Consider the following 15,954-nt stretch of genomic DNA (forward strand, 5'->3'; position numbering starts at 1 on the left):
TGTAAATAATGGTCTGTGTTGCGTTCTTTTTCCATTTTATTCTGGGATTTAGTCCTGAAATGAAAGGAGTAAAGGACATGCAGATGCCTGACATTCTTTCCTAACCAGAATGATTTTTTTCTTTAAGATATGTATCAACTCCCTTCTTTTGTGTATTATGTGATACCTTCCAGGCTTTATTCTTTTTTTTTAAGCTTGTGCTTTCTTTTAATTTCTCATCTTTTAGAAGTGTGATTCTGTCATCTCTAAATAAACCTGTTAACCTGAAAAATACTGGTTTATGTGATGTTGAGAAAATCACGGGAAGTTTTCTCCTTTTTTATTCTTTGTAAAAAAAAAAAAAAATTGAATATTAAAAAAAAAGCTGGCAGGTCTAAAATGATTTTCTAATAACCATTTTAAACATAAAGTTTTTTGAAATTGATAGGTCTGTATTATCATTTGTTATTGATATTATCCTATTAAAAACGAAGCCCGTTGCCATGGAGTCGAATGCAACTCATAGCGACCCTATAGGACAGAGTGGAACTGCCCCATAGGGTTTCCAAGGAGTGGCAGCTGGATTCGAACTGCTGACCTTTTGGCTAGCAGCCTTAGCTCTTAATCCGTATGCCACTACGGTTCCCATTGTCCTATTATTAAAACTTAGAAACCCTCGTGGCATGGTGTTTAAGAACTGTGACTGCTAACCAAAAGTTTGGCAGTTCAAATCCACCAGGTGCTCCTTGGAAACCTATTCTGTGTACTCTGTCCTATAGGGTCACTATGAGTTGGAATCGACTCAACGGCAACAGGTTTGGTTTGGTTTTGGGTTTATTATCAAAACATAATTTTGCCAACTATTGAATATAGTCTATTTTAGTCACTCGGTATTCTCTGAATGACTAAACATAGTACAAGCCCCTTTGGGATTTGTGTTATATTTTAACTTCGAAGTAATTACCTTAGATGGAAATGAAGCACTCGTGGTCTTGAACTGCAGGAATAAGGTTAACTGTATAAGATAAGGATTAATGCCCTCTGGTGCATTCCAAGTATAAGTAGAAAGTTTGGAGGATATGTCGTGTTTGTATGTATCATGTTCACATAAATGACTTTGAAAGTTGATAACGTACAATTGTTTTTTCTTGTAAAATCAAAATTTTTAATAAATGCAAAGTTTATTTTTTCTTCTGGAGTGAACAGATACTAATGGTAGTATTACTGTTAATTACATTTTGATTCATTTTTATCACTATTGGATCATACGAGAACGATTCTAAGTGATACTACTAGCAAGGGTAAAATTAAAAATCTTTGTATATGATTTTCCCCTAGATTTTAGTTTCAATTGGTACTAACAACTATAGCAATTAAAAAAATTAGAGGCTATTTTAGAGCAGTAAGGGCTTTTATTGTGTGTACGTGGTTTCTGTTTTCTGGTATTGCTTGGTCTGGCTTTGTGCGACTTGGTTGCCTGGGAGCAGTTCTGAGTGCTCAGGTGAAAAGGACCAAAGTAATACCAGCTCTAAAACCAAAACCAAACCTGTTGCCGTTGAGTCAATTCCAACTCATGGTGACCCTATAGGACAGAGTAGAACTGCCCCATAGAGTTTCCAAGGAGCATCTGGTGGATTTTAGCCGCTGACCTTTTGGTTAGCAGCCATAGCACTTAACCACTACGCCACCGGGGTTTCCAATACCAGCTTTGGACAGCACTAAATGTCAACCTGCACTCTTCTCAACATGAGTCTTCCTTCCCAGCTGAAAAGAAGGACCATAAAAGAAAACAATAAGACATCTTGCTAGATAATATGCAATTTAATCTCTTGGAAATACTCTTTTTGGAAACATACTAGGAAAATAGTTCTATGTAATGCTAGAAAAGAATGAGTTATATCTTGTCATGAAGTTGTTCAGAAATTGGAAGAAAACTAGTATTTATTGTTGTAGACATGTTACTGAGAATATATATATGTATAATCTCATAATCTCAATTAATAATTGAATATAGGCATTTGCCTAGTTACCAAATATTACCCCTGTTACGTCCTATAGGGTCACTGAGTTGGAATCGACTCAATGGCAGTGGATTTGTTTTTTTGGTTTGTATATAGATGAGGAAATTGTATCAGAGGCAGGATTCATATTAACCTGTTTGATTCTTAAAGACCATTCGTGAACAGCATTAAGCTGTCTTTGCAAGACAGAATGGTCAAAAAATCTATTATACCCAAAAACCCAGTGCCGTCGAGTCGCTTCCGACTCATAGTGACCCTATAGGACAGAGTAGAACTGCCCTGTAGAGTTTCCAAGGAGCGCCTGGTGGATTTGAACTGCTGACTCTTTGGTTCGCAGCTGTAGCACTTAACCACTACACCACCAGGGTTTCCAAATCTATTATAAGTATTAATAATTAGTTTTGAGACTGTTCTTTTTTGTGAAGCAATGTTAATCTTTTTTTTTCTGGCCTTTATCATATGCATTGTCGTATTGGTTCAGGTTAGCGTCATAGATCTCAAAAGCTTCCTTCATTCCCAGGTTGATGTGTTCTCTTTGTAACCGATTCTGGCTCTAGGGCTGCTTGATGTGGACCCCTGGCTCTTGCCTCACACACAAAAAAATAAGGCTGGGACAACTGAGCCTATTAATATCTCTTGTACCAAGATATGGTATAGCCAGACCTCTAAAGGGAAGCTGTGTTGAAATTCCCATTCTCTTCCTAGCTGTGAGACTAAGGCAAGATCCTAACCTTCTGGATTTCAAAGTCTTCATTTCTAAAACTGGCGAGGTTAGATGAAATCAGTGGTTTTCAAACCATGCCCCATGGGGTCACTTAGAGGTAGCCAGGTGAGTAAATGAAGGTGGGGCGGGTGATCTGGCCACATTTTGGGTTGCCTATAACAGCTTTATGTCTCTCTCTCTCTCTCTGTGTGTGTGTACATGCATGTGTGTGCATGCGTGTTGATTCTAGATGAGATTTTGTTTGAACAAAAGGTTTGAGTAAAGTTTTAAAAATACTGGACTAAATACTTCTTAAAGTTCCTTCTAGCTATAACTTTCCACAAGCTCATGAAAACAATTTTATAGAGACTCCCACCATCTTTACTGAAATAACACATTTTAGTTAACATTTACTGCAAAACATTTTTAAATTAGAAATTTCAAATATTACCTCAAGAACAAAACCAGTGTTAAATCTGTAGCTGAGTACTTTGAAGTGGCAAACTCTAAGGGAAGCTGCGTGGTTTCCATGTTTTTCAATACAAAGCCTGTAACTAAATTTCTGCTAAAAGTCCAATTTTTGTAAAAATGTTTTTTCTACTCCTGGTAAGTGTAAGATAACATCATTCACAATCAAGAGAATATATTTTACAACAGGAAAGTACTATTCCTAAAAGATACCATCATTCCTTAACAGTTACTTGTTGTCCATCTTTTTTTTCTTTTGAAAGTTTTATCAGTGATAGAAAACATTTGCCATTTCCTGTTTCTTTTCATTTGTGACATTCTACAAAGAAGTTGTCTGAATGGTAGAGAAAACCTAAAAACCTGTTGCCATTGAGTTGATTCCAACTCATAGTTGACTCATAGTGATCTATAGGACAGAGCAGACCTGCCCCGTAGGGTTTCCAAGAAGCAACTGGTAGATTTGAACTACTAACCTTTTGGTTAGCAGGCAAATACTTAACCACTGGGCCACCAGGGCTCCAGACAGTAGAGAAAGAGGAGGGATATTTAGCCACAAGGCCTGCTTTCTTGGAGCTTATTTTACTCCATATTTTTGGTGCACTCATTTTAAATCAATGTTTGGTGCACTCATTTTAAATCAATGTTAGTATGCAATAAATCAACAATTACTGCAAACTTCAACACTGTTTATTTATTATGGACTATCCATTAAAAAAAATTTTTTTTTTTTTAATCCATAAAGGTTATAACTTTATGAGACCTTCACTCTAGAGCAGTGTTGTGATCAGTTCAGTGGGTCAGAATCATGCTGCATGAAACACTTGAAGAAACAGAGCATGCGTCACTTAGAGAATGTCATTATGTAGATATTTACTAAACATTTATATAGGGCTAAGTGCTACGGCTGCTAACCAAAGGGTTGGCAGTTTGAATCTGCCAGGCATTCCTTGGAAACTCTATGGGGCAGGTCTGCTCTGTCCTTTAGGGTCGCTATGAGTCGGAATCGACTCAACGGCTCTGGGTGGAGGTGCTGGGTTAAGTGCTTTACATAGGTTATCACATTTGACCCTCATAGCAACTGTATGTACTATTTGCACATTTTAGAGGCAGACTTAGGCTCAGAGAGGTTAAGTAACTTTCCAAAAGCCACAGAGCTAGGAAGCAGCAGACTTGTGACCCCTAGCTACACTCTGGCTCTGGAGCCTACAGCCTTACCCAAAATACAATTCATTATTGAAGAGGGAGAGTTTTTCAACCTCAGCCCAGAGGGCAATACTAAAGGTAGAAATGAAAGAAACTGGATTTTAGGTCACTATAAAGTTTAGTTTTAACTATTAAAGCTCTTCAGCACCAGACACATCTCACTCTGTGAAGTTGTGGCCCTGGTTAACGACATGCAAGCCGAGCCTAATGCTGGTGGATCAGGAATGTGCTAGAAAGCATTCTTGAATAAGTGGGAGCTCATAATTTTTTTTTTTTTTTTTTTCATAATAGATGAGCTCTCCGGGGCCTTTCCCATTCAAATTTCTTTTGAATTTCCTTTCTTGAAGAAATTTATTATCAATTTATTCCCATATGACTACTATTTTTTTTTTTTTAATTTTTTTGTGCACCTCATAAAGCCCATTCTTTTTATGTGTAAAGCCAGTAAGCAATTTAGCCACTACTCAGATTGGTCTGAGCAGGGGCGAGCCTGTGTAGGAATCCTCTCCACGTTTCGCTGGGGCATAAAGAATGGCCTGGATCATGGAAATTCAAAGACGATTACAGAAAGCATTTGGCAGACTTTAATTTTTTTAGATATTCATGGTCAGTGGCATGACCGGTAGAAGAGGAAGAATCAAATATCATTATATTCCAAATTTAAACAGTGAGTTCTTAAATATTTGGGAGTGTGCTATTATAATCTTAATACACCCCTTCCTAGTTTAATGTGCTCCTTAATTATTTGATATGCTTCATATGTGCCTTTACTTTCCAGGTAATTAACTAGCATTTTGGTGTTTTTTAAAATAAATGTGTATTTCTGCTTTGAAAGAAAATAAATGGAACATATGAAATTCTAAGCTTTGATATTTGTTTGTGTGTTCAAAGAGTGTGTTGAGTTTCTTTGATTAGAATGAAGCACCATTGGCCATCACTGAGGACAGCAATGGGAAACAATGGAATTACAGAGTTTCCTCTCCTATGAGAACGTGTACGATTCTCTTTGGGAAAGAGTAATCAGTATGTATTTTTTTCTTTATCTGCTCATCCTACCCCCTCCTCAACTACTTCCTATTGCCCCTTACCTCCCTTACTCCCCTGCCCCACAACTCATGCCAATGATCGGAAGAGAGTGCATACTCTTAGGGTGCTTCCATGGAGATGGTGATAAATTATGAATATGGAGAGTTTTATTCTTGAATTGATTACTATATATGATAAGCTTTAGAGAGGAAATACTACATAAAGAGAAGATACGGCATGTATGAGGTGAAAACTGGGCTAGAAATAACCTATGTGAGGCTAGAAACAGGTGAGATCTGTATTTCAGAAGAGAGGAAGGATTGATGCATTAACTGAAATGAGCCAGGATCTCAAGCTTGGACTTCTAGAAGGAAGATTGCACTTGAAGTATAGGTCTTAAGAAGGCTAGGATTTTGAGGCAGGATATCCCTGGTGGTACAGTGGTTAAGAGCTTGGCTGCTAACCACAAGACAGTAGTTCGAATCCACCAGCTGGTCTTTGGAAACCCTATGGGGCAATGAGTCATAATGAGTGTGAATCAACTGAATGGCAACAGGTTTGGATTTATTTATTTATTTATTTATGTAAAGAACATAAACAAGGAGCAAAAGCAGGGAAAAAGAGAAGTGAAAGTATGCTCTGGGAATGCTTAGCCATCTAATTTGTACAGGGTTCAAGAAGTGGAGAAATTCAAGTTAAGAAAGAAAAGTTTGGGGCTACGTTATGATGACCCTTAGTTATCATAGTGAAACATTTTTAATCAGCCTGGGTAGAGATGGGGTCATATCTCCTACCTCTCAGGAGGCTGGTCTTTTTCACTAATTCTTCCATGTGTAAGTCCTATTTCTCCTCTGTAGGGTAAGATCGTTAGCCATACTTATTTTGATTTTTGGTATGAACATGGAGCAGATTCTCAATTTATTTTATATTTGCTGTTGACTGCAGGTAAATCACTGAGACAATGTAGCTCCCTTTATAGGTTTTGTTGTGCTTAGGTGCCGTTGAGTCAGTTCTGACCTATAGTGACCCTACATATAACAGAATGAAACACTGCCTGGTCCTGTTTCATCCTTACAACTATTGCTATGTTGGAGCCCATTATTGCTGTTACTGTGTCAATCTGTCCCCTTGAGGGCCTTCCTCTTTTTCACTTACCCTCTACCTTACCACGCATGATTTCCTTTTCAAAGGACTGGTCCCTCCCGATAACATGTCCAAAGTATGTGTACTGATATTTATTTGTGGTACTAATATTATATTATTAATAATTATTACTAATCTAATAAATATTAGAAATAAATATTATATTAGAAAACATTGTTTCATGCATTTTATATATATGATGTTGTTGTTGTTGTTGTTAGGTGCCCTCGAGTCAGTTCCAACTCATAGTGACCCTATGTACAACAAAATGACACACTGCCTGGTCCTGTACCATCCTCACAACCCACTGTTGCAGCCACTGTGTCAATCCATCTCCTTGAGGGTCTTCCTCTTTTTTGCTGACCCTCTACTTTACCATGCATGATGTCCTTCTCTAGGGACTGATCCCTCCTGATAACATGTCCAAAGTACGTGAGTTGTTGTCTCATCATCCTCGCTTCTAAGGAGCATTCTGGCTGTACCTCTTCCAAGACAGGTTTGTTAGTTCCTCTGGTAGTCCACAGTATATATAATATTCTTTGCTAACACCACAATTCAAAGGCATCAATTCTTTGATCTTCCTTATTCATTGTCCAGCTTTTGCATGCATAAGAGGCAATTGAAACATCATGGCGTGGATCAGGCGCAATCAACTTAGTCTTCAAGGTGACATCTTTGCTTTTCAACACTTTAAAGAGGTCTTTTGCAGCCGATATGCCCAATGCAATGTACCTTTTGATTTCTTGACTGCTGCTTTCATAGGTGTTGATTGTAGATCCAAGGAAAATGAAATCCTTGACAACCTCAATCTTTTCTTCGTTTATCCTGATGTTGCTTACTGGTCTAGTTGTGAGGATTTTTGTTTCTTTATGTTGAGGTGTAATCCACATGGAAGGCTGTGGTTTTTGATCTTCATCAGTAAGTGCTTCAAGTCCCCTTCACTTTCAGCAAGCAAGGCAAGGCTGTGTCATCTGCATAATGGAGGTTGTTAATGAGTCTTCCTCCAATCCTGATGCTCCATTCTTCATATAGTCTCACTTTTTTCCGTGTAGAATCCTTCGGTATTGCAACTCGAGGCTTGAATTTTTTCTTCAGTTCTTTCAGCTCAAGAAATGCCTAGCATTTTCTTCCCTTTTGGCAACATCATATATATATATTAGTGTGTATATGATTTCTATAAATTGAGTTGGTTTAAGAGTGTATTTGCTTAATGCAGATAAAAACTGCCTCCTTTCTGGATATTTCAATTTGAGCAGATAATTAACATGTAGGCAAATGAAGATTCACCTTTTCAAATACTAATTCAGCCACAGACTCATGTAAATGAATTTCCTCTTCTTTCTTCCACTTTTACTATTGAGGAAACCAGGCTCAGTGTAAAGTCACACAAGCAGTTATTGGCAACCGCAGAGCTAAAACTCAGTTCTTTAATACCTTTCTACCGTACAACCTTGTTTTTACCTGAAGTGAGTGACAAATATGTATAAATATATATATATATTTTTAAAGGCCAATACACATTTAAATTTATAATTTCATAGAACACTTTGAAATGGATTAGTCAATTCTCTAAACTTTGATACAGTTCCGTAGTTATATTTTTGTTAACAGTATTACTTTAGCAGACATACAGTTTTTCGGAATTAACTTGTTATTACAAGTGGTATCCCCAAATTCCTCCTAACAAAAGTAATGGGAATTTTTGTGGCAATAATGGGAACAATACAAGGACACTCTTTACAATGAGAACACCTCCTCTCCTCCTCACGGCCACCTTATCTTAGTTTATAATCTGGCCGCTAACAATTGGGTCACTGGGACCATTTTGGAGAATCAAGGTCTTAGAGCTTTGAGGCCCATAAATAGTTCCACAATATAATAGCAGCATATCCTAAGTTGAAAACGTATTTCTCAATCCTAAATATAATTAACCCCACTAACAATTACTGGTAGCATGTCTAAGGGCTCTGCTGCTTGCGTCTTGTTTCCGTATTGGAAGCTGTGACCTCTAGGTAAAAAGCTGGTCTGATTTATCGCTGTAACTCCATCGAGGCACATTACCACGCACGTGGTAAGCGCTCAAGGCTAGTAGAGGGAACGTGTGAACACTTCCGGCTCCCAATGGACGCAAAGGAACATGCCTGAAAATTAAGTTTTATGGATTCTAGTCAGTGCTCTCACTTTGAGGGGAAGGCAGATTTCACTCCTCTATTGAGTTCCGTATTTCTTTTCCACCCAAGGTCCCTCGAATACACTAAAGAAGAAAGATGGAGCATAAATCAGGCCATGGAGTGTCTGCTATTCATTTGAGAGGCCCAAGCGGCAGAAAAATGACTGTTTCCTGCTCTCTGTCCCTCTCCTGACCTCTCTCAGCGCCCAGGGCCGCACTGCCCTGTGATGATCAGAGCAGAGAACTGCGGGAGATGCGGGAACTGAAAAGCCGCGGAACCAGAAGCGGACAGAGCAGCGCAACGGGGAGGGAGGAAGAGCAAAGGGACCGGCAGGCCTAGCTCCGAGGTGGTGGCGGCGGCGGGAGCGTGGGAATGGAGCCCCTGCGGGTCCTGGAGCTCTACAGCGGCATAGGCGGCATGCACCAGGCTCTGAGAGGTAGGAGGGGACAACGGCGCCTCTAGGGTTTTTTTTGTTCGTTTGTTTTTTGGTTCCTCGGCGGTCGTCAGACCTCGGGCGCCAGGGTGGGGCGGAGCGGGGAGTCGCTGGGGGCGGAGACAGAGCGGGGGCGGGAGGTCTCGGTTGTCCTGGAAACCAGGCCGAGGCCGCGTCCGCGCCAGTGCTTGGCGGCGGCGACCTCCCTCCCGGAGTCCCGAGCCTGGTTGGAAGGGCCGGGGGTTAGTTTGTGAGAACCGGTCCTCCGGGGTGTAGGGTGTAAAGCCCACCGAAAATGCACCGGGATAGTCAGGGGAGGGGCGAGTCCCCTCCTAATTCCAAACCCAAGTTCTAGATGCCCCCGCAGTCACCCAGAGGCTTGCAGACGTGGACCCCTGCCCTCGAGGAAGCCCTGGAGGGGAGGGCGGCAGTTGGGCCGGCCTGGGTAAGGGATTTTCAGAGGAATAACTACAGTTCAAGGGGAAGCATAGAGGAAAATCCTAGTTAATTCTGACTCTTGAAAATAAACACCGTGCCTTCTGTTTAGGCACCAGAAGAACTGAGTTTTTAAATTTGATTCTGCCTCTTGGTTGCAGAATGACCTTGTTCCTTAACATTTCTGAACCTGTTCCTAATTTTAAAAAGTAAGAAGTGATAATTGCAGAGAAAGATTATTACAAAGATTAACGTGTGTCTTGGTTATCTACTGCTGCTGTAAGGGAAGCGCTACAGATAAACCAAAAACCAAACTCACTGTGGTGGAGTCCATTCCGACTCTTAGCGACCCTATAGAGTAGAGTAGAACTGCCCCATAGAGTTTCCAGGGAGCAGCTGGTGGGTGTGAACCGCCAATCTTTCGGTTAGCAGCCGCAGTTCTTAACCACCATGCCAACAGTACTACAAATAAAAAAAAAAAAAAAAAAAAATTACAAATAGGTGGCTTTAAAGAATAGAAATTTATTTTTTCACACTTTGTTGTTGTTGTTAGGTGTCCTTGAGTCGGTTCGGACTCATAGCCACCCAGCAGAAAGAAAACACTACCCGGTCCTGCATCATCCTCACAGTCGTTGTTATGCTTGAGCCCATTGTTGCAGCCACTGTGTCAATCCATCTCATTGGGGGTTTTCCCCTTTCTCACCGAGGCACTACCAAGCATGATGTCCTTCTCCAGGGACTGATCCTGCCTGATAACATGTCCAAAGTATGTGAGATGTAGTCTCAGCATCTTTGCTTCTAAGAAGCATTCTGGCTGTACTTCTTCCAAGATAGATTTGTTTTCACATTTTAGGAGGCTAGAAGTTGGAATATAGGGCACCTGCTTTTAAGGAAAGGCTCTCTCTCTGTGCTATGGTAAGGCTCTCCTTGTCTTTTTCAGCTTCTTTTCCTAAATTCCTTGGTGAACTCCAAAAAAAAAAAAAGTACCCATTGTGGTGGCGTCCATTTTGACTCTGAACGATCCTATAGGGCAGAGTACAACTGCCCCATAAAGTTTTCAAGGAGTGGCTGGTGGACATTTTAGCAGACAAATGCTTAACGATTGCACCACCAGGGCCCCTGGTGAACTCCACATGACTTCAGTCTTTTCCCATTTGTGCTTCCTTGTTTCTCTGTACCTTAGTCATCTAGTGCTGCTGTAACAAATACCGTAAGTAGATGGCTTTGACAAACAGAAGTTTATTCTTGCACAGCCTAGTAGACTAGAAGTCCAAATTCAGGGTGCCAGCTCCAGGGGAAGGCTTTCTCTGTCTGCTCTGGGGATGGGTCTTTGTCCTTAATCTTCCCCTGTGGAGGACCTTCTCAGCGCGGGGACCCCAGGTCCAAAGGACGTGGTATTCTCCTGGCTCCTGTTTCTTGGTGGTATGAGGTCCCCACATCTCTGTGCTCACTTCTCTCTTTTATATCTCAAAAGAGATTGGCTTAAGACACAACCTAATCTTGTAGATGGAGTCCTGCCTCATTAATATAACTGCCCCTCATCCCATCTCATCAGCATCATAGAGGTAAGATTTACAACACATAGGGAAATCAAATCAGATGACAAAATGGCAGATAATCACACAATTCTGGGAATCATGGCCTAACCAAGTTGACAAAATTTTGGGGGCACACAGTTGAATCCATAACAATGCCTAATCTTTTTTGCCTCAGAAGTAATTGTCTTAAAACACACCCTACACTGAATGGTCTCATTAATGTAACAGAGAAAACACTATTCCCAAATGGAGTAGGGGTTAGGATTTACAAAACATATTTTTTTGGGGACACAGTACGATCCACAACAGCATGTGGCAAAAACCCGTTTCCTTCAGTCACTTCCAGCTCATGGCAACCTCATGTGTGGTGGTGTGTTGTATTATAACCTATAATACTTTGTTCTATTGAAATCCTCAGAAATAACAACAGAACAAAATACTATAGATTATTATTTTTACTTTTCTTTTTATCTACCTCTTCCATTTTGAGGTTTTTAATTTCTTTGGTGCTAAATTGGAACTGAAAAGTTCTTTTTGATGAAAATCATAGAAAAATATTTATTGAGCTTCTGAGCTCCTATTCTGTGCCAAGAACTATGCTAGGCACTGGAGATATAAAGTGACCAATAGATTTTGAATGTGCATGTTTATTTGTTTATTCTTACGTTACTAAGACAACCACAAAATATTTCTGGAACTTCACTAGTTCCTTTTTTAGTACAAAGGGTAACAGGACTAATACTGTAAGGTACAGGCAGCATTTACTGTGTTCAGTCTATTAGTTTTCTGAGCCTATATATTGAATTTTGACTCTAGAATAGGTTAATGATTATTAAATTTTTACTACTTACCAATTATTTGCTGGTTCTCTGTGTTCATTTTTCATATTAAAAACAAACAGCAACAAAGTCCAGTACTTTTTGTTCTCCTAGTTAATTTTGTAAGGTTGTGGAACATCACCTTTTTTTCCATATCTTGGAGCCCCTTATTGAACATGATTTTAAAGGTTGCTTAATACTTTATCAGTGGGTAAAGCAATGAACTGCCAATCAAATGGTCAGTGGTTCGAAACCACCAGGGGCTCCAAGACTGACAAAGATGTGTCAGTCTGCTTCCATAAAGATTTACAGCCTTGGAAAACCCTATGGGGTCACTATGAGTCAGAATCGACTCACTGGTAGTTGTTTTTTTTGTTTTTGTTTTTTAATACTTTATCATAAGCTATGATTTACCTGTTTCCTAAATGCTAAACAATTAGATTGTGTCTCAATTTTTTGCAAAGATAGATATGCATGAGCATAAATCCTGATCTTCCCCTTAGGAGTGTTTCCTAAAAGTTGAATTAATTCATTCAGCAATAAAAGACCTACTTTATATGTTGGTTACTAAGTCAAAGTTATGAGAATTTTTAAAGGCTTTTTGATAGATGGAGCCCTGGTGGTACAGTGGTTAAGAGCTCAGGCTGCTAATCAAAAAATCCACAGTTCAAATCCAAGCTGTGCCTTGGAAACCCATGTGGCAGTTTTACTCTGTCCTATAGGGTCCTTATGAGTAAGAATCGACTTGATGGCAACAGATTGGGGTTTGGTTTTGATTTTTTGATAGATAATTACAAATTGCATTTCAAATTGTTGTTTTGAGTGCCTACCTCAACTAGACATTCATCAGGATTGTGTATCATCCGTTTTTAACCTTTGCTAATTTGATAAAGGAAATTGTATAGTTATAATTTGCTTTTATGAGGGTTAATAAAATACTTAAATATTTTCTCCTATTTTCATTAGCCAATGCAGCCTGAATTTGCACACATTTTTCTATTACCACGGCTACTGTCGTGAACGCAAGCTACTACCATCTCTTGCTTAAACTTAGAGTGGCCTGCCAACTGCCCTTCTTGCTTCCATCCTACCTTTCTACTCCCTGCATTCTCCATACAGCAAGCAGAATGATCTTTTGCAAAGTAAACCAGGTCATGTCAGTTCCCTTCTTCAATGGCTTCCCTTTGAGGTTAGAATCACTGTCCTGTCTTCTTACCAGGCCGGTGAGGTCTGGCTTCTGCCTGCCTCTTCAGCCTCATCTGCCACTCTCCCCCTGTTTCTGTTTTCCAGGCTGAGTGGTCTTCTTCCTTTCTGTTCCCCAAATCCTCCAAGTTCCTTCTACTTTCTGGCCTTTGCAGTTGCTGTTGTCTCCACTTAGATTGCTCTAACCCCAGATTTTCCTACCCAGGTTTCTTTTCATCTTTCATGTCTGCTATAGATAGAATTAGAAACCATGATGCTGTAGTGGTTAAGAGCAACAGCTGCTAACCAAAAGGTTGGCAGTTCCAATCCACCAGGTGCTCCTTAGAAACTTTATGGGGCAGTTCTACTTTGTCCTATAGGGTTGCAATGTGTCAGAATCGAATTGACGGCAATGGGTTTATGGATAGAATTGTGTCCCCCCAAAATATTTGTTGTAAATCCTAACCTTCTTACCTGTGGATATAACCTCACTTGGGATTAGGGTTTTCTTTGTCACGTTAATGGGATTATCAGTGTAGTTGTTGTTGTTAGGTGCCGTGGAGTCGATTCCGACTTATAGCGACCCTATGCACAACAGAACGAAACACTGCCCAGTCTTGCACCGTCCTTACAATTGTTGTTATGCTTGAGCTCATTGTTGTAGCCACTGTGTCAGTCCACCTCGTTGAGGGTCTTCCTCTTTTCCACTGACCCTGTACTCTGCCAAGCATGATGTTCTTCTCCAGGGACTGATCCCTCCTGACAACATGTCCAAAGTATGTAAAATACAGTCTTGCCATCCTTGCTTCTAAGAGCATTCTGGTTGTGCTTCTTCTAAGACAGATTTCTTCATCTTTTTGGGAGTCCATGGTATGTTCAATATTCTTTGCCAACACCGCAATTCAAAGGCATCACCTCTTCTTCGGTCTTCCTTATTCATTGTTCAGCTTTCACATGCATATGATGTGATTGAAAATACCATGGCTTGTGTCAGGTGCACCTTAGTCTTCAAGGTGACATCTTTGCTCTTCAACACTTTAAAGAGGTCCTTTGCAGCAGATTTGCCCAATGCAATGCGTCTTTTGATTTCTTGTTTGCTGCTTCTGTGGCTGTTGATTGCGGAACCAAGTAAAACGAAATCCTTGACAACTTCAGTCTTTTCTCCATTTATCATGATGTTGCGCACTGGTCCAGTTGGGAGGATTTTTGTTTTCTTTATGTTGAGGTGCAATCCATCCTGAAGGCTGTGGTCTTTGATCTTCATTAGTAGGTGCTTCAAGTCCTTTTCATTTTCAGCAAGCAAGGTTGTGTCATCTGCATAATGCAGGCTGTTAATGAGTCTTCCTCCAATCCTGATACCCTGTTCTTCTTCATATAGCCCTGCTTCTCAGATTATTTGCTCGGCACATGCCTGTGGACCTCAGTTTGTCGTACTGTGGGGGCTTGTGTGTTGCTGTGATGCTGGAAGCTATGCCACTGGTATTCAGATACCAGCAGGGTCACCCATGGAGGGCAGGTTTCAGCTGAGCTTCCAGACTAAGACAGACTAGGAAGAAGGACCCGGCAGTCTACTTCTGAAAAGCATTAGCCAGTGAAAACCTTATGAATAGCAGTGGAACATTGTCTGATATAGTGCTGGAAGATGAGCCCCCCAGGTTGGAAGGCACTCAAAAGACGACTGGGGAAGAGCTGCCTCCTCAAAGTAGAGTCGACCTTGATGATGTGGATGGAGTAAAGCTTTTGGGGTCTTCATTTGCTGATGTGGCATGACTCAAAATGAGAAGAAACAGCTGCAAACATCCATTGATAATCAGAACCTGGAATGTACGAAGTATGAATCTAGGAAAATTGGAAATCGTCAGAAATGAAATGGAACGCATAAACATCGATATCCTAGGCATTAGTGAGCTGAAATGGACTGGTGTTGGCTATTTTGAATCAGACAATCATATGGTCTACTATGCTGGGAATGACAACTTGAAGGGGAATGGTGTTGCATTCATCATCAAAAAGAACATTTGAAGATCTATCCTGAAGTACAGCGCTGTTAGTAATAGGATAATATTTATACGCCTACAAGGAAGACCAGTTAATATGACTATTATCCAGATTTATCAGTGTAGGGCGTATCTTAAACCTAGTCATTTTTGAAGCACAAAATGCAGATTAGGCACAGAAGCAAGCATAGGTGGTGAACAGTAGATGCCACGTGATCTCCAAGGAACACCAAGAAGAACACTAGAGAAGGAAGACAAGGAATTTAGCCCAGAGCAAACCAAAAGAGCCTTCCCCTTGAGCCAGTGCCCTGAATTTGGGCTTCTAGGCTCCTAAATTGTGAGGAATTAAATTTCCACTCTTTAAAACCACCTACTTGTGGTATTTCTGTTATAAGAGTACTAGGAAGCTAAGACAATATAATAGTTCATATATGACCTCTTCAGACTCTGGCAGACTCATTGATTCATGCTGCCTCCCCACCTCCCTACTTTCTCATCTTTTGGTATGAGGTCTACATATTAAGGATATTGACTCTCAATCATATTTGATGCAGATTTTTTCTCCCACATTTGTTTGTCTTTTAATGTACATTTTTTTGAGGTACCAGAGTCTTAAATCTTCTGTAATAAAATGCATTGCTCTTTTCCATGTGTTTTTTTTTTTTTAATAATAATGAAGGGTAGAAACAGTGGCAGCTAAATGCACCATTTGTTAAGGACTTTTTTAAAAAAAAAAAAAAGTTTTTTTTTTTTCTTTTACATGTCAGGCCCTCTTCTAAGTAAGCTATCGAGAACTAGGATTCTAACCTTAGATCTGTCTATCTGAGCTCCTAACCA

General features: G+C 40.1%; 1 protein-coding gene across 3 annotated transcripts in view; it reads left to right on the forward strand.

The window, feature by feature from the left end:
* The first annotated feature begins 5,297 nt into the window (after window positions 1–5,297).
* Window positions 5,298–15,954, forward strand: part of TRDMT1 (tRNA aspartic acid methyltransferase 1) — a 70,186-nt gene continuing 59,529 nt past the window's right edge. For all 3 annotated transcript variants that reach the window (XM_049881909.1, XM_049881911.1, XM_049881913.1), the window contains exons 1-2: window positions 5,298–5,397; window positions 8,784–9,150. In XM_049881909.1, coding sequence (XP_049737866.1) covers window positions 9,087–9,150 — 64 coding nt within the window. In that variant the 5' untranslated portion in view covers window positions 5,298–5,397; window positions 8,784–9,086. The remainder of the gene's footprint in view (window positions 5,398–8,783; window positions 9,151–15,954) is intronic.

The sequence above is a fragment of the Elephas maximus genome, chromosome 4, assembly GCF_024166365.1.
Source record: "Elephas maximus indicus isolate mEleMax1 chromosome 4, mEleMax1 primary haplotype, whole genome shotgun sequence".
Classification (NCBI taxonomy): Eukaryota; Metazoa; Chordata; class Mammalia; order Proboscidea; family Elephantidae; genus Elephas; species Elephas maximus.